This window comes from Malania oleifera, chromosome 7 (assembly GCF_029873635.1).
Source record: "Malania oleifera isolate guangnan ecotype guangnan chromosome 7, ASM2987363v1, whole genome shotgun sequence".
Lineage (NCBI taxonomy): Eukaryota > Viridiplantae > Streptophyta > Magnoliopsida > Santalales > Ximeniaceae > Malania > Malania oleifera.
In genome coordinates, this window is record NC_080423.1 from 96437753 (window position 1) to 96458507 (window position 20755).

Consider the following 20755-nt stretch of genomic DNA (forward strand, 5'->3'; position numbering starts at 1 on the left):
AAACAATGTTGGAATGCTTGCCCAAGAAAGCAAAAAATCAGGTTTTTGATAGAAAACCTCGATCCAATGTTTATAAATGAAACGTGAACCGTAGGTATAAAGTAACAAACCTTGACCCAATGATTATAATTAAATCACGAACCAAAGGTATAAAATTTGAACGCTACAAGAAAGAAATCCTTGATAAGTTCCCAAATTCTCTGAAGAACCAATAGAAGAAACAAAACCTCACATTTTTTATTCAATATCCTTTTTTTTTGTAGAATGTAGCTACAAGTCTATTTATAAATCCCTCCAATTAAAATTAAATTCAAATTCAAAATCAAAATCAAAATCAAATTCAAATTTAAATTAAAATTAAAATTCAAATAACGTAACCCTAAACACCAATAACTAATAAACATAAAATAGACCCACATGCCTATACTTATTGAAATAAAAAGTCTACACTAAACACTAGGCTATGTCGTCACCCGTTGTAATGGATTGCACCAATCCTTACATTGCTTCCTTGATCTTCTTAGCTCTTGATCTTGTGATTGGCCCATCTGGAACTTGCAATAGATCCTTTAGTGGTGCTTGTCGATTCTCATCATTCCCACTCTCTTCAAAAGGATTCGTCCTCGAATCCATGTAGTATGACACCAATAATGATGGCAAGAAAATATTATAGAAACAATGAATTAAAGGAAGATAACAAAACAAAAAAAAAAATAACTTTGATAAGTATGACGAATGTATCTGTTGTTTCAATATCACCTTTTTTTTTTTTTTTTCTCTCTCTATTTTTTTTCTTCTATTTTCCCTATTTCTTTTTTTTTTCTTTTTTTTTTTTTATAACAAAAGATAAAAGGATAGTAAACCTGATTTTACAACCTAAATTCTGATACCAAATGATGCGAACCTCAATCGACACGCATTGAGACCCAACAAACAATGTTGGAATGCTTGCCTAAGAAAGCAAACAATCAGGTTTTTGATAGAAAACCTCGACCCAATGTTTATAAATGAAACGCGAACCGTAGGTACAAAGTAACAAATCTTGACCCAATGATTATAATTAAATCACGAACCAAAGGTATAAAATTTGAACGCCACAAGAAAAAAATCCTTGATAAGTTTACAAGTTCTCTGAGGAACCAATAGAAGAAACAAAATCTCACATTTTTTATTCAATGTCCTTTTTTTGTAGAATGTGGCTAGAAGTCTATTTATAAATCACTCCAATTAAAATTAAATTCAAATTTAAAATCAAAATCAAATTCAAATTTAAATTCAAATTCAAATTCAAATTCAAATTCAAATTCAAATTTTAATTTTAATTTTAATTTAATTCAAATTCAAATTCAAATAACGTAACCCTAAACACCTATAACTAATAAACATAAAATGGGCCCACATGCCTATACTTATTAAAATAAAAAGTCTACACTAAACACTAGGCTATGTCGTCACCCGTTGTAATGGATTGCACCAATCCTTACATCGCTTCCTTGATCTTCTTAGCTCTTGACCTTGTGATTGGTCCATCTGCAACTTGCAATGAATCCTTTAGTGGTGCTTGTCAATTCTCATCATTCCCCATCTCTTCAAAAGGATTCATCCTCAAATCCATGTAGTAAGAAACCAATAACGATAGTAAGAAAATATTATAGAAACAATAAATTAAAGGAAGATGACAAAAAAAAAAAAAAAAACTTTGATAAGTACGATCAATGTATCTGTTGCTTCAGTATCACTTTTTTTTTTTTTTTTCTTTCATTTTCTCTATTTTTTTTCTACTTTCTATTTTCCCCTTTTCTTTTTTTTTTTTTCTTTTTTTTTCTTTTTATAACAAAAGATAAAAGGATAGTAAACCTGATTTTAGAACCTAAGCTCTGATACCAAATGATGCGAACCTCAATCGACACGCATTGAGACCCAGCAAACAATGTTGGAATGCTTGCCCAAGAAAGCAAAAAATCAGGTTTTTGATAGAAAACCTCGATCCAATGTTTATAAATGAAACGCGAACCGTAGGTATAAAGTAACAAATCTTGACCCAATGATTATAATTAAATCACGAACCAAATGTATAAAATTTGAATGCCGCAAGAAAGAAATCTTTGATAAGTTCACAAGTTCTTTGAAGAACTAATAGAAGAAACAAAACCTCATATTTTTTATTCAATGTCCTTTTTTTGTAGAATGTGGCTACAAGTCTATTTATAAATCCCTCCAATTAAAATTAAATTCAAATTCAAAATCAAATTCAAATTCAAATCTAAATTAAAATTCAAATTCAAATTCAAGTTTTAATTTTAATTTTAATTTAATTCAAATTCAAATTCAAATAACGTAACCCTAAACACCTATAACTAATAAACATAAAATAGGCCCACATGCCTATACTTGTTGAAGTAAAAAGTCTACACTAAACACTAAGCTATGTCGTCACCCCTTGTAATGGATTGCACCAATCCTTACATCGCTTCCTTGATCTTCTTAGCTCTTGACCTTGTGATTGGCCCATCTGGAACTTGCAATAGATCCTTTAATGGTGCTTGTTAATTCTCATCATTCCCCCTCTCTTCAAAAGGATTCTTCCTCGAATCCATGTAGTATGAAACCAATAACAATGGCAAGAAAATATTATAGAAACAATAAATTAAAGGAAGATGACAAAAAAAAAAAAAAAATTAACTTTGATAAGTATGATGAATGTATCTGTTGCTTCAGTATCACCTTCTTCTTCTTTTTTTCTTTCTTTCTCTCTATTTTTTTTCTACTTTCTATTTTCCCCATTTTTTTTTATAACAAAAGATAAAAGGATAGTAAACCTGATTTTAGAACCTAAGCTCTAATACCAAATGATGCGAACCTCAATCGACACGCATTGAGACCCAGCAAACAATGTTGGAATGCTTGCCCAAGAAAGCAAAAAATCAAGTTTTTGATAGAAAACCTCGACTCAATATTTATAAATGAAACGTGAACCGTAGGTATAAAGTAACAAACCTTGACCCAATGATTATAATTAAATCACGAATCAAAGGTATAAAATTTGAACGCCACAAGAAAGAAATCTTTGATAAGTTCACAAGTTCTCTGAAAAATCAATAGAAGAAACAAAATCTCACATATTTTATTCAATGTCCTTTTTTTGTAAAATGTGGCTACAAGTCTATTTATAAATCACTCCAATTAAAATTAAATTCAAATTCAAAATCAAAATCAAAATCAAATTTAAATTCAAATTCAAATTCAAATTCAAATTCAAATTCAAATTTTAATTTTAATTTTAATTTAATTCAAATTCAAATTCAAATTCAAATTTTAATTTTAATTTTAATTTAATTCAAATTCAAATTCAAATAGCATAACGCTAAACACTTATAACTAATAAATATAAAATAGGCCCACATGCCTATACTTATTGAAATAAAAAGTCTACACTAAATACTAGGCTATGTCGTCACCCCTTGTAATGGATTGCACCAATCCTTACATCGCTTCCTTTATCTTCTTAGCTTTTGACCTTGTGATTGGCCCATCTGGAACTTGCAATGGATCCTCTAGTGGTGCTTGTCAATTCTCATCACTTATACTATCAACAAAATGGCTTTCAACAATCGATTCCTTTTTTGCTCCCCAAGGGTGGCTTAGGTGGTAAACTTAAGGTTCTCTTGACTAAATGATCAGGCTTCAAGTTTTGGAGGCTATGACTTTCCATTTAAGATAATACCTTGGTATTTAAGTCGAGAAGGGTAGAGGGGCGGATCCATTATCCCAGTGGCTTAGTCAAGTGTGTAATAGGCCTCAAACACCATATTTAAATAAAAAAGAAAAAAAAAAAGATAAAACAATCTTTTCTTTCAACTCGTTCTTGTTCCAGCTTCTATTTATGGGATTGGGATGATTTTTTTTCTTTCTATTGTTCAAACATTGGGATGTAAGTTTACTTTCCTACTACTATTTTGGAGACTTCATTTGTACTTCTTCTCTACCCTCAAGCCCCTTGTCTGGGAGTAGTAATTTCCCTTGAATAAAACTAATCTTATTAGTAAAAGGAAAAATGTCAATATTCTGTATTGTTTCTTGGGAGATATGAAGAGAACAAAATCACACAACTTTTTTTGAAAGATAAGATCACAGAATCTTTCATAATAACCTGTTCAACTCCTTTCATCTTCCAAAAAGCTTAAAGCAATTTGTATCAATGGAGTCCTACCTCTAATTCAAATTTATTTTGTTCTAGTTCGAATCAAATTTTACAGCATTATAAACCTATTCTAGAAACACTTTGGGCTTCTCACTTCACACACACACGCACAAAGATATAGATAAAGATAAAGTGTAAAGACTCATCTCATACCTTTTATTAAAGAAGGACATTAAACACCAAAAAGGAAAGGAAACAATGGAAGCAAAGTGCCCCTGCACTTCCCCTAACTCAAAAAGGGGGAAAAGGCAACCCATTATTATTTTGGTTCTCTCTCTCTAGAATGGTATTTGATGTACAAAATCTTTTACACTGCATTTAAAAAGCTATTCTACCCATCATTGACCTTTTGAACTTTGTGCAAAATTTAAATGAAGAAGATTACAAATATATATATATTTTTAATATTTTTATTTTGTTAAATACTCAAGGCAGACTATATTAAGAATCTTAAACACTATGAATATATTGATTGGATTAGACTGCCGCAACGTATGTTTTATCCTTTTATTTATGAGTCATATATTTAAACTAGAAATTCTATATATGTCTTTTCATGTGTATTTACACATATACAGAGAAGAGAGAGAGAGAGAGAGAGTCATAATGGTTATAAATGACAAATGCATTATTTATAGTCATCCCTTTTCTAAGTAGAGTACAGAAAAACATATTTTTATTCTTAATTGAAGAGTGTTTTGAAGCCGGTAAGTGAAGTGTTTGGGATATCTCTTCAAATCATCATCATAATCAATTAATAATATTCCAAATCTTGCAATTATATTCATTACTCCATTCATAGTTGTCCATAAATGACCATGTAAAAAGATCATTAACATCAACTTCATCCCTAAAAACTAATTAAACTCTATCCATCTGTACAAATTCTTAAAGACACAAAGATACCATTCACCTTAAAGTTTAGAAAATGAAAAAAAAAAAAAAATTCATATCTTCCTTCTTAATCAAGAAAATTGAGAAGAAATATTGTAAATTAATAAAACAAATATTCACTTCAAAAATCATTAATTAACCTTTGATTTCATTAATTTAAAATCATATTTTAAAAATATATTGATATTGGGTGAAAATACAATATATATATATATATATATATATATATATATATATATCATCCAAAAACGTTGATGCAATCAAGAAAATTGAGAAAAACATTATAAATTAATAAAAAAAATATTTATTTCAGTTCTAATTAATTGACCTTTAATTTTATTATTTTTCAATCACATTTGAAAAATATTGAGATAGAGTGAAAATACCACAAAAGAAAAAAAAAATTCTAACAAAATCCTTGTTGTAATCGTGTATTCCAATAATAACATTTAAACACCTTATTAACGCCTTAAATAAATAAAATAGGATACACGCGATATATGTATACATTTTCCAAAAAATAAACATGAAATTTAGATTTCAAATGATATTACATCTGAGACATCTTAAATGTAATATCACTAACCCTTGGAAATAAACAATAAAAGAAGAAATTATTCAAACTTCATAAATCAGTTGTCTATAATATCTACCTGAATGATATTTCCTTGTCATGCACACTAAAGCAGAAACACATATTTACTATAAGTCATACTCAAAAGGGACCCTTGTCATCTTCTCTATTGCCACATATATATAATGTTGACCAATCATTTGAATGCCCAAACTCAAAAGGGGAAAAAAGAACACACCCTACTATCTTTTTGCTGTCTCATCTTTTTTCAGGTTAGCATTTGCTTTGCAAAAGCTTTCAATATTTTTCATATTTTTATCTTCAGCATTGTCTATAGTGTATGTATTAATTTATCTGCAAAAATAACCATCTTACCTATTTATGCAGTCGAATACTTTTAAACTTTTTTGTAACATTTAGGGTACATTTGAATCAAAGATTTTGCTTCGAGGAGGGTAAAGAAAGGAAAACAAAGAGAAAACTCTTCTTTTTTTTCTTTTTTCTTTTTTCTTTTTTCATATTTTCCTTCTCTATTAAATACTATAAAAAAAAAAGTTTGTTTTAGTATGACTAAAGGTCAGAAAAAAACTAAATATAAATGATGCATAACATCAAGATTTTGTTCGTAAATTTAGTATATTTTTTTATTTGTTTTTCTCAGATTCTTTGATGACAAAACATGAAAATGTGAATTTCTTGATATTTTATTTTCATTTTCCTAATATTTTCTGAGTTCTGACCTTAATGGAAGAAAATGTAATTTTTTATAGTTTTTTTTTATTTTTGCATATATTATGTATTTCTATGCTGGAAAATATTACCCAATGTGTGGGGCTACATAAAAAAATCTTAATTAAATACTAAACTTTTTGCAGCGTTTAATGAATCTTAAGAATTGTAGTAGTCGATCCTAATAGTGTCAGTTAGGGCTTCATTAAGTGGTTTGCTCATGTTGTTTGACCTACTAAACCTTGAAATTAACAAGAAATTATTTAAATGTCATTAATTTGTTAAATGTACAATCACTTTTTAGTGACTAAATTGTTTTGTCATTCTTAGTGACATAAATTGTCAGATTGAGCTAGAATAGATTTGATTGCAAATCAAAAATAATTTATTCATTTGCGTACATGTATTGTGCAAAAAGCAACTAATTAAGCGTGCAATTCTAAATTATGCTTTAAAGAAAAATATATTTTGAACATGATCTCCCTCCAATATAAAACAAAACTAGGCAAGAAGAAAGATAAATTAAGAAGATATTAGTGAATTTTATTTAATTTGCCTTCTAAAAATGTAAGTATTATTGTAGCCATAATACCGATCTAAATGTACGAAGATAATTTTTTTTTCGCTAATCAAATTTCTTTTGCTCCTAAAAGATACTTTAATCAGTCAATTTAGTTTAAGTAAGCTAGGGTTCTATTTATTTGAGCAAACTCTTGAAGTCAAAAAGAAAATTATTCATGTAACTGACATTGACCCGATTAAGGTAAAGATTGTTAAGGGGTAAATTTAGGTAACCAATCTTGAACAAATTTTTTCATACTACAAGGATAATCTCCATAAGTTGTTGGGTGAATTGAAGAAACTGTAAGTACAAGAACATGAATAATTAATTAACATGCTTATCATACATACCCTAAGGATCATCTAGGCTTTGAAGATGAACCTAAATAGGGTCAAGATGTAAGAACTAGGATTAGCTCGGTGGCACATGGAATGCATAATCTGAGACACGTAAGGCGCGGTGATGAGGCCCACTTGAGCAACTACTGGAGAATTGAGCTTACTCCCATAAGGAAAATGATTTTCGTTCAAGGTGGAGCAATTGGAACTCACAACTAAATGAGAGATTGTTGAGAATTCCAATTATGAGTTTGTCCCAGATTGAAAAGATTAAAAGGATGATGGGTGCTTATATATATGATTAAGTTCAAAATCCAATAGGCTTAAGTTTTTGGATCAAGTTGGTACTCACTCCTGTATCAAGTCTACTCATGGACTCTTCCGATGTTAACATTATCAATAGATCATCCAAAAAGTGTTTAGGGTCAATCCAATATGATCCTTTTGAAATAATTTAGTATATGTTATAGCAAATATATGTTTAGTTTTCAAAAACTGAAAACATTAATTTTCTTAGGAATTTTTTATATTCAACAACACATTTAGTGACTAAACTTGAATTTAGTTTTTTTAAATATAAGAAAGAATATGTTGTCATATATTTTACCACTCAAATTTTTTTCCTCTTCCTTATTAGAAAATGCTTACGTTGGTTCTGTTAATATACTTGTAACTCAATAAAGGGTATCAAACTATAGACCTTTGCATGGATACTAATTAGTGGAGGCACCATTAGCTTGTATTATTTTTTTATTTTTTTTGTTTTTTTTATTAGTTTTTGTAACAGTTATTCTATCATAACTTCCCGTCACATATATCAATTTAGTCACAATTTTTTTTCTTTTCTTTTCTTTTAACTAGAATTTAGTCACGATATTTGTATCAATTACATAACAAAATTTAGATTCAATTATTTTTATAATTTACATGAAAAAACATGAATATTAATATATATATATATATATATATATTCATTTATACTAATTGAATAAAAAAATTAAATACAATTAATGCTAGTAAAGCTAAAGGACATTTTTCATAAATTATTGGTTGTTGGGCAGGCATGCAACCGTTTGGTTGCATTTTGGTGCAAGTTATTAATGTGATATTAAATACCATAACGTAACATATAAGTCTTGTGTTCATAAACATGAATTGGTCTATAGACCTCTTAATTAATTTGTTCATAAAAGTTTTTGAAACCTTTTGTCCCATTGTCCATAACGTGGAGATGATCATTGAAGAAGCAAAGAAAAATCAAAAGCAATGTAGGACCATATATGATATGAAAAAGACTTAACAAAAAGGCTCTTTAATTGCCTTTGGTCATTATTGTTACTAAATACATTATACATATACACCGCATTTTTTGTTTGAAAAAGGTAAAAGTTGAATTATATCTAATTAAATTGAATTGTGCATACTCAAGTTTAAACCAACCAAATAAAAATCGAGAGGCTGAACTAGTGACGAAAGAAAGTGAAACCCAACTTATCTATCCAAAAGATACCTTTTAGAGAACGTGATAAAAGATGTTGTTCTTTATAAATGAAATGTTTCTCATTTCTTCTTCTCTAACGAGAAAATCAGCCGTGAACTCAAGCCTAAGGCTTGAGATACAAATAAAATCCTCTCTCCATCACAACAGCATAAAAGCAAGAAGAAATCAACAAACAAGCCAACATTTATTTATACCAACAAATAGATTGAATAACATTGTTGTAAAAATTAAATACATAGCGGAAACAAATGATCTTACAACACAGCACTTAACAGTGAAATATACAAAACTATAATCACAAAGATTATAATGAAAGTAATAAAATAATGACATGAAAATTACGTGGTTCGACAATGCCTACATCAACGAGAGCAATTGACAATGAATTTTTACTATCTTGTGTCCAAAGACATGAACAATCTAGAATTACAACATATATCATGTATATATAACCCTCTTGGAAGTTTTTCCCACTAAATCCAATATACAACTTCCCAAATTCAAAATTTGAAAACCAATGCTAAGTTACCGAGACAAATAGTCGACAGTATATCGTCAACGGTTTAATATCAAGAGCAAACAGTTGAAGTAAATCATCGTCTGTCCTTAAGCACTAAGCAGTAGATAAATTATAATGATTCGCAAACGGTGTATCGGTGATCATTTTAGCATTAACTGTGCTAAACCTGTCCAATACCATCCAAAAACCACCCCGAGACAACCACAATCTCACTGCAATTCTATCCATAAAGCCACTCTAGGATAACCCCATTCTCCCTACAGCTATGTACTTGCAAATCTCCAACCCAAGACTTTTATTGGTCGTGCCCAAAACCTTCACGTCAAAATCTTTTCTCAACAAAGTTTCCAACTGATTAACCTCAGTCAAAGACTTCCTAGCAAATGACATGTCATTCACATAAAATAATAGAAAAATCACCCACTTACATCCTATCGCCCTCTTCCCTTCTCGAAGCTCCACCAACTCATACATCTGATTCTTTTGCAATAACTCCATCACCTCCACCATAGCACTCGCCCATCTATTTTTTTCTTTGTTGTCCACTGTATCTTGAAAAATAGTAAGAACCTTGCTGATAGTAATGAATGTAATATGACACTAGATCATCAAATTTATACCTAAGTGGTGGCCTAATAGTGCATTTGGTCCTACTATGATCCTGCTGGAATTCCGAGTTAAAACCCCTTGCATTATGAACAATATCATCTCTGCCCAGAGTCTATAACGTCACCTGCATCACAATCTTATTTCTGCTGCAATTTATGCTATGATACTGCTGATCTCCTGACCTAGAACTCCTTGCATTATAAACAATATCATTTCTGTCATGAGTTTCCAACTCCACTTGCATCACATGCTCATTGCTGCTGCAGTTTTCTAGCACCTGTTTCTCTCTGTCTGCTTGAGTACGTTGCACCATGGCTTTCTCACTAAAAACCATGTCTCCACTAATCACCACCTTGTTTGCCATTGGATTACACAACTTGAACCCATCTTTCTTATACCCCAAAAAATAAGCACCATCTAGACAACCCTATCATGAGTTAATTCATGACTTTCAGTTATCCATCCAGGGAAGTTTTCTCAGTTATTATTACTATATTTCTAGATTTACAGAAACATCAGTTATGCCTATAGATATTAAAAGAATGTTTGAATAGAATATTCAGAAACAGATTACGCTAAGCAACATAGGTGTGAGTTATATGGTGTATTACGTATATGTGTTTCCTTAGACTCAGTTGTTTACAGTATACAATACTTTTAAATCAAATATTACAGTTAGACAACTCATCTGTCACACATTAGTAATAGCATATTTCTTCTTACTGAGCGCTGTCTCATCCCAGTGACTTAACATTTTTCAGGTGATCCAGCTAGATGAACAGATCAGACTCGCAAATAGAGAGGTCGTCTATACTACCCTTCGGTAGTAGATGCTAGGATGATGAGTAATTATGTATGTATATTTAGGGAAAATACTGGATTCTGATATTGTAAATATGGATGTATGACTTTATGTTTTCGTTGCATATGTATGTTACTCTGTAAACAGGAATTTCCTCAGTGCCCACCTGGGGCCTGAGATGTATAACAAACATTATCAGGGGTATCAGAGTATTTTATTTCACAATATATTATATAAAAAAAATGGTAAGAATTTTCAGGTCGTTATAGTCCAAGCTAAGTTGGGCATATGAGGTCCAAACCATGTGGAGTCAATTTCGACCGATCAAACTTAGCCATTTAAAATTGTATCTTTTTTTCTTTTTAACTATGTTTTAGTGACGATTTTCAGCTGAAAAAATGTGCTAGTTATAGTGACGACCTTACGCTTTTAGTGACAGAATGAAACTGTCACTAATATTCCATTATTAGTGACAATTTCCAAAACCATCGCTAATAGTTAGTTGTGACCGCTGTTTTAGTCACCACTTCATATCCGTCATATTATGGTCACAATAAGTACTAGTGATGGTTTGCTATTATTAGTGATTGTTTCAAGCTGTCACTAAAGGCCTTATGTTTTGTAGTGAATTCAATGTGTTGAATGCTCATTCCTTTAATCAAAACAATCCTCATTACAAAAATAATCATGATTTCCCTTCCCTCATCATGTAATAACTAATTGAACAATTGCAAAGGAATTAACATTAGAATTACAATTTTACTAATTTGGCCTCAATTCCTCCCAATCAAACAAGCTTGATAAAAGTAATTTATAGTATTTTATTGACAGTTTGAGAACCGTCACTAAAAGTTAACAATAGTGACGGTTTAGAAACTGCCACTAATAGTAGGTTTTTAGTGAAGATTTTTAGCCTAAAAATAGTGTTAGTTATAGTGACAGTATTATAGCATTAGTAATAGTACGTCTTTGTCACTAATAATATGTTGAGACAGCCATTATAGTCATCAATCTATAAGCGTCACTAGTCGTCGCTTATAATTAATAGTGATAGTTTTCTATTATTAGTGACAGTTTCAAAGTGTCACTAATAGTCTTCTTTTTTGTAGTGTTTTTTCATTGAAGGAAATCAAACTAATAATTTGAGAAAAGAAATAAGATGAAATTATTTCAAATAAAATGTCATCAATAGGCAAACCATTGCACACTAGAAAATCAACCTTGAATTTTTTTCTACCATTGAAGCAAGCTTTTTTTTAATGAAATTCCGAGACCTTGTAGAAGGAACTTGAGTTTTGGTGTGAGCCCACTGGACCAATTAAAACGAAGAGGCGGGGGGGGGGGGGGGTGGGGTGGAAGTACATGAACTAGCCCTTGCATTCATATGAATAGGAATTTTGTAAGTCAGGGTCTTCTTCCTCAAGCATAAAGCTAGGGTTTCATAACCTTAGCCATGGCAGCCTATAGCTGCCACAACTAAAACAAGTGCTGCTCCTCGCATCCCCCACGGCTGCTTCTACATATGGTAGCTAGGTTTGTTTCAGCCAAGAAGAAACCTCCTAACCCTAGTTTTCAGCCCTTACACAGCAATATACACACAATCTAACCCTTACACAGCAGTTGGCTGCCCTACACGGAAAGTTGCAACTATTCAAACCCCACGACAACCATCTGATGTAAACAACCCTACATTTCCCCCATACTCAAAAAGCCCAGAAAAAAAAAAGTGGGGGGAGGGGGGGGGGAAGAAGCAAAAACCTCCCACTCACCTTTTTCTTCTATTATTATTATTATTATTATTATTATTGCTCTGTGTTTATTCTCCTTCCTTCTCCTTTTAGATAGGAGACTATTTAGTTTACAAAATCTTTTAATATTCCCTTTATTTTCATTTTTAATTAGCAGTGTTTAATATATATATATATATATATATACATATATACTTATTTATATATATATATATATATATGTAAAAGAATACGTTTTTTTGTGATATTTAAATGAAGGAGACTACAATTATTTTTTTGTCATTTATCTTTTGTATTTTTCATTTACTAGTCACTTCGCAAATGCTTAATGTGCCATTTATTCTTAAATACTACGAAAATAATGATTGGAATAAACTTTTGCGATTTATTCACTGATTCACTTTGTTAATTCCCACGAATCTTTTGTGAGTCAAATAATGGAATTAGAACTTTTATGTAGCAACAATCAATGGTGTTAAATATATACATACATATATATATATATATATATAGAGAGAGAGAGAGAGAGAGAGAGAGAGAGAGAGAGAGAGAGTCATAATGCCTACATATATATAGATGACAAAGTCATTATTTATTAATTATAGATAATGAGAAAGAAGCTATAGTCTTCCTCTTGCTAATTTAGTACATCCAAGTAGAATAAGGAAAAGGCACATTTTTATTCTTGAAACATTCTCTCCTAATTCTGGAGAAACTTTTGAAGCCAACAAGTGGTGCTTTTCGGGTACCTCTTCAAATCATCATCATAATCTATGAACACTATCCCAAACCTTGCAGTATACCCATCACTCCATTCGTAATTGTCCGCAAATGACCATGTAAAGAAACCCTTGACATCAACTTCATCCCTATAAATTAATTAAATGCTACGCATTAGCACAAAGTAACATAGGATTCCATTTACCTTAAAACTTTAAAAATAATTTTTTTTTTTTTAAATATCACATTTTCTTGCTTGGTAATCAAGAAAAATGAGGAAAAATAGTGTAAATCAATAAATAAAAAAATTTTATTTCACAATTCATTAATTAACATTTGCTTTTATTAATTTTAAATTATATTTGAAAAATATTGAGTTGGTGAAAATATATAAATAAATAAATAAGTCTCTTAAAAAATCCTCGATGGAATCATATACTCTCCTAATTATATTGAATCTCTTAATTTATACCTTCAAAAAAGCAATAATTAAAGATGTGATATTTACATATATATATATATATATATATATATCCTGAAAAATAAATATCAAATTTAAATTTGAGATGGAGACTTACTCATCAATGGCAGCTTGAACATATTCAAGATGAGACTTGTAGTAGTCTATTCTCGTAGTGTCATTGAGGGATTCCTTAAGTGGTTTACTCTTATTATTTGACTCACTATATCCTGAAAATTAACAATAATAGAAAAAATTATTTAAACTTCTTTAATTGGTCAAAAGTATAATCACTTTATAATGACAAAATTCTCCTACCATTCTCAGTGACGTAAATTGTCGGATTGTCATATTTTTCCTTGGTGTACTTTAGAAGATCCTTAATTCCACTTGGATAGACATAGAGCCATGATAAGTCCGACTGCAAATCAAAATAATTCATTCATTGCGCACACATAGAATGCACGCATATATTGTAAAAAACATCTAAATTAAGTATGTAGCTCAAAATTATGTTTAAATAAAAATATACACATTTATTTAATTTCATGGGCTCAAACTTTGCTAACATGCACAAAAAAATATTCTTAAAGGCATTGTATTTTAATTTCTCATGCTAGATGAATTATTGTAGTCTCATGATAGTAAAAATTAGTGTATACATTGTTCGGTGTGCAGAATAAATATTCAAATTTTATGCAAATATATTTTGAACATACCGCTGTACCAATGGGTTCTCCATCTTTTTCCGCTGTAAAACAATAATAGACAAGAAGGGAGCGAAATTAAAAAAAAATAGATAAATTTAATTTAATTTACACTAATAGCGCTAAAATTTTCCAAGTAAAATTTGTTTTTCTCACAAATCAATTTTCCCCCAAAAGGCATTTTAATTAATAAAATTAACTTCACTAAGCGAGGGTATTGTGTACTTGAACATACTCTCAAGGTCAACAAGGAAATCGTTCATGTAGCTAACATTAACCCGATTAGAGTATGGATTATTTGCTGCATAACGAGCTGTGTAGTAATTTACTCCAACAAAATCATAAGATTTTTTCAGCAACTTGGATTGCTCAGTAGTGAATTTGGGTAGCCGATCTTGGACAATATCTTTCATACTGCATGGATAATCTCCATAAGTTGTTGGATGGAGAAACCTATAAGTGCAAGGACATAAAATAATTAATTATCATGCTTATCGTATACACCTTAAAATTATTGTGCGATCAATATATGTCTAGAGAAATATATCTATATACTCACCATCCATACATGAAATCTATGGCTCTTTCAGCTGCTTCTATGTCACATTGACTATCAGTGTAATTTACCATCCAAAACAAGTTTAGGGTCAATCCAATCTGACCCTTTTGAACTGCCTGTAAAATAATTTAGTATATGTTATACCATATATATATATATATATATATGATTGGTAGACACATAGCGATCAATAGTAATAAGAGAAAAAGAGAAAGACATACATACACACACACATATATATATATATGGAACATAGCATATAAAAGGAGAAAAGGACTAGGAAATTTTGGATTGTCCCAAAATCTATCAAATGTATGTAGAACAGTGTTATATATTTTCGTAATACAACCCTTAAAATTAATAATTTACAAAATACTAATTAAATGTGGTTTTTATATATTTCTTAGATCCAATATTTTCTTAAAACTCAAAACAAATAGGCCTTTAAATTCTCATTAAAAAATTTAAAAAATACTAATTAAATTTGGTTTTTATATATTTCTTAGATCCCATATTTTCTTAAAACTCAGAACAAACAGGCCTTTAAATTCTCATTAATAGTACCTGATACTTCTTCCTATATAGTTGGACAGCAGCTGCATGAGAAAGAAGGAGATTGTGCGCTACGATGTAAGGCTCTGTAGATGAGTTCCCAGCTGTGCAGTTTTCATTCACCCATGTGGAACACCGTCCCGGGGCGTGATAACCATAGTCATAGCCATAAACACTAAAAGTCCATGGCTCGTTCAAGGTAATCCAATGCTTCACTCGGTCCCCAAAATTATCAAAGCAAACTTTTGCAAAATCTTTAAAATCCTTCCTGCATATATGTGTGTGTGTGCGCGTTTAGGATACAAAATTAATATATTTTCATATTTTTGTGGTGGACCTTGGGTCTAATATAAGCACCCAACAAACAAATAAATGCGCAAGTCATATAATCATAATTAGTCGAGTATAAACACACAGGCATGTGATCGTAATTAGTTGAACATCATTAATTAGAGCGCTTAATTAAGAAACATTTTCAATATACATTACATAAACAAAAACTTACACAATCCTTTGGCTTAGAAAGCCATTGTATTCATCTTCTAAACCTTGAGGAGCATCCCAGTGAAAAAGGGTGACATAGGGTGTCATACCTGCATGCATATATACATACACACACACACACACACATAATTATACACACTAAATTATATAAAAAGGAAAGAGAGAAATTATAGATTAAATATGAGAGAGAGAGAGAGAGAGAGAGAGAGAGAGAGAGAGAGAGAGAGAGAGAGAGAGAGAGAGAGGACCTTGACTAATAACCTCATTGATGAGATCATTGTAAAATTTGATTCCTTGAGGGTTTACTCCCCCATTTTTTAGGCTTCCACCTTGATAATATAAAAATTAAAAAAGTAATATTTAGCTATGAGAGAGAGAGAGAGAGAGAGAGAGAGAGAGAGATAAAATAGTAGTAGGTTTAATATTGCAATTAGTGGGCATCAATCTTAATTAGCTAATACCAGGCAGTACTCTAGACCAAGAGATGGAGAACCGAAAAGCATCCATTCCTATTTCCTTCATCAAAGCTACGTCATCCTGTAATTGCAGTAAGTTATTTTTCTCCCCTTTATTATTGAGCTCAATCAAAAAAATAGCGCATGTGGAGATAGAAATATAAGAATAGCATAAGGTAGAGAGAGAGAGAGAGAGAGAGAGAGAGAGAGAGAGAGAGAGAGAGAGACAGAGAGAGAGAGAGAGAGAGAGAGAGAGAAATAAGTAGGAGGAAGGATCATTGATGTATTCAATTATTTATACCTTATAACGATGATAAAAATCAATGGCCACACTTCCATTGCTTCCATCAGATATCCTCTCTACAATGACATCAATCAATCAAAAGACAAATTCATAGAGATTTAAACTCACAAAAAGCACAACATTAAAGCACATACAATATTCCTTTTGTGTAAAACAATCTCTCCTTTTTTTAAAGTCAGCAAGAATGAATTATAGTAAGAAAGAGAGAAGAATAATTACACACACAAAAAGAAAGACAAAAATTAATTAAGGAATACTATACTATATATGTGTAAATGGTGTAACTGATATATAACTGTAAAAAAAAAAAATCAAAATCTGCATGCATGAATGCATAGGACTTCATGGCTTATCAATTATGCTTTTTCAAATTTCACATGTAAAGTCCAGATTCTTGCAGCAGAAGGGGGGACTATTTTCATCCTATATATTTCTTCGGAGTTTTATTTTACTTTGTTCTTGATTAATTAATTAGCTATAAAATTAGAGAGAGAGAGAGAGAGAGAGAGAGAGAGAGAGAGAGAGAGAGAGAGAGAGAGAGAGAGAGAGAGAGATCAACCAGGAGATCCCTCACTGAAAATGTCCCAAACACTTGGCCCTCTACCATCTTCGTGTGCTGCTCCTTCCACCTAATCATCATCGGAAAAGAAAATAGTAACAGATCAATAGCGAAATTCTATCAACCCCATGCAAATATATAAGATCTAATATAATATGTAGCAATGGACATATATAAAATATAATATAATATATAGCAATCTTTAAATATATGCATACCCACATGATATAAATTAATTTCTCAATTGTAAAATATTAAATAAATTAATTAAGCTTTTATGGTAATGATCATGTTTCAAGTGGTCATATCTCTTGAATATTCCTTATGCTAATTAAACAAACTTTTTTTTATTTTATTTTTTTCATTTTAGAAGTTTGAAGAATTGATATACCTGGTAAGCAGCTGTTGCAGAACCAAAAATGAAGTCAGGTGGAAAATTACTCCTAACTAGGGCATCATCAGAGGAGGGCTCCCTAAGAAAGCCAGGGGAAGAGAATCGATTAGCCCAAAGCTCTCGGCGCCGAAGCCCAGATGCCGGCGAAGAGAGCTCCGGGAAGCGATCACAGTTCAAGGATACAGCATTGGCATATTGTGCAAGAAATAGTAACAGGACTACAGAGGAGAAGCAAAGAGAACCACCTTGAATTGCCATAGCCATATGCCCACTGAGCAATTAGCTTTGGTGGTGTGTGCTTCAACCCTTGCTCAAGCTCTCCTTTATATAGAGCTAGCTAGGGTCGATTAATTATTGTATCCAACACACTTTATCCTTCCATGACTTTCTCGTGCCAAAAATTTGGTATGCCACCATGCATGCATGTATGCATGTATATGGCCTTTGTTAGCCTCTTCTTATTTTTTCTTCTTAAAAAAAAAAAGATTTACAAAATCACCTCATGTGTAGGGTTGTTGATGTCATTGAACTACAAAACATGAATACCTTATTAATTTGAATTTCAAAATTCTTAGCAAAATTTTAATTTTAATGAAATAATTGTGTATGTAATATGTTTTTGAAAATCAATATAGCATTGTCCCAAAATTCCCTTTAATTAGATGTTAAAAAAATCCAAATTCACATTATTTCCGTACCTTAAGTTTGAAGAGGCCTTAGATCTATAGTTGCATTGGTTTTAGGTAAGATATAATACAATTGTGTATTTTGAATTCCTCTATAATTTTTTCAGATTGAAATTAATTGAGTGTTTATTGTGCAAATTTGTTAATCCTATTTTGGTTAGATGTTGGCGTTGTTTTTTGGAAGACTTTTAAAGTTTTGTTTTCTGTTTCTCCCTCTGATTGTCTTATAACCACGGTATTCTTCCACCAAAAGTGAGGGTTTATCAATAAATAAATGGAGGTGCCACCTTTCTTTAAAAAAAAAAAAAAAAAACCAGTAATTGAGTGAGTCCCCTCCACCCATCAATATATACCAATTTGGTTGCATTGGATTTAGGTAAGATATAATACAAAATTGTATTTAAATTTGTCCAAAACTACCCAAATCCAAATTTAAGATCTAAAATCTATACTCCCAAATGCAACGTTAATCAATTCAAATAATGGGTTTGAGCCAGATAAAAATCCATGGTTCAAACCCTAGCATCCAAACTGCCCACAAGATTTTATTTTTGAATTTTGTACATAATTGTTGTTGTAGTGGGAGACATTTTAGCAACCAAATTGGTGTATAGGAAAATGGAAGCACTTGTCAATCACATGTCCTTTGAATGGTTCAATGGGTGTTGATCTTATCCCAAGTAGGTTAGACATTGCACAATGATTTCAAGCACCAAAAGAACTTGTCTTGCCCAAATTTCGTATTTGATATTTGAATCGTTGAATGGGTGTGAGCCCTACCCCATGATTCCATGTGTTTCACCACAAAATTCCAATTTCTTAATTTGAGAAAGGCAAATATTACTTTTCATTCGGATTTTTATTAGCCTTTTATTAGTTTTATTTAAAAAAAAAAAAGAGTTAGCCTTTTCTTCATTAATGCTAGCAATCCATGCATTCATGATTTAATTTCCCTTTTTTCAATTTAAAAAATAATTTAATTATGCACACCTAGTGCAATATAATACTAATGCTTAATTAGAGGTCACATACAACTGGTTATATGAGATGCTTAGTTTCTCTCATCTCTTTTTTTTTTCTTTTATCTGTTTCACGAAAAAAAAAAAAGATAAAAGAGAAACTTAACATCTTATACAATCATTTGTGGAACTCTTAAACGTGAGCGTTTTTTGTTGGCTAGCAATTGATAACATAATTCTAACAATAGATAATCTACCAGAGGATGGAGGATGACTTCGATGTGTGTCTTGTGTAAGAAGGAAGGCGAAAGAGTTGATCACATTTTTCTTTACTGTCACTTTAGTAAGAAAATTTGGGCTCTCATTTGTTAGAGGATGTGTAATCACATGGTCATGTCAAATTCTTTGAAATCAATGTTCTTAACATGGAATTGATCGAAGCGTAAAAGATTTTTTAGAATGATGAAAGCAGATGTTCCGACAATCATCTATTGGGAAATTTGGAAGAAAACAAACAGAAGAATCTTTAGAGAAAATTACTCCACAACAGTAAATATGTATAATAATTGTTTATCAAACCTGTACCTTTGGATTATGCCTAATTCCTTCTTATTTTATTTGAATCGGGAAGAGTTTTCCTATATTTGCTCTGATTTGAGAGAGTAATTTCGCTCATTTCTCCCCCACTTGGTCATTTTATTTCACTTGGGGGATTTAAGTTGCTTTCCCCTTTAATAAAGTTAGCTTTTCTTCAAAAAATTAAAGGAGATTAAAGAAAAACACTATGGGTAATGGACAAAATCCTAATTTTAATTATACAATATTATTTATTTATTTTTATATTTACACTCATTTGCTCAAATTAAAAGACTAGTTGTAATCAATACTTCTATCATTAGAGCCAAGTCACTTTATATCGTACACCAATTCCTTCAATACAAAATATCTAAGATTCTAATCCTAAAGTATCATTCCTAAATTCTCATTTTTCAATTTTAAATTTAGCTTAAATTTTTTACTATTATGCATTTAAGTTTTAAAGAAGAAAGATTGTCCAAACACGGCGTATCCTCCAATTAAATTAGAGATGGCAGACTTGTACTGGCCAGCTTCAGAGCAAGAGACCACTCTCACGCGTACAAAATGTTTAGTACTCGCGCAGGCTTGTTCTAAATCTCAACGTGTCGCTTTTGAAGAGCGAGTAGAATGAATTTACAAAAGCTCGGGCGGGGTTTGCGCGCGACGCTCGGGAGAGGAAGAAAGGCCTTTTTAACTCTTACTTACTGCCAGGGACAGCTGGACAAATAGTGACCAGTTGTGATCGTCCACTTGGCGCGGCGCTATTGGTGGAAATCCGTGCTCATCCTTTTAAACAGCGACACGGGAACATATATATCTATATTATTGGTTTAAAAGAG

The 20755-nt window shown here is 31.1% G+C and overlaps 1 protein-coding gene across 1 annotated transcript; it reads right to left on the bottom strand.

The window, feature by feature from the left end:
• Nucleotides 1–13051: 13051 nt before the first annotated feature.
• On the bottom strand, nt 13052–18074 carry LOC131159247 (beta-glucosidase 24-like). The gene is made up of 13 exons (XM_058113993.1): nt 17690–18074; nt 17299–17368; nt 16737–16795; nt 16442–16517; nt 16229–16309; nt 15982–16069; nt 15489–15744; nt 14925–15040; nt 14601–14818; nt 14378–14409; nt 13977–14079; nt 13777–13888; nt 13052–13347 (listed from the first exon to the last, which is right to left on the bottom strand). Exons 1-13 carry the CDS (start codon nt 17954–17956, stop codon nt 13179–13181), a joined length of 1647 nt encoding a protein of 548 aa, XP_057969976.1. The 5' UTR covers nt 17957–18074; the 3' UTR covers nt 13052–13178.
• Between the last annotated feature and the right edge of the window lie 2681 nt (nt 18075–20755).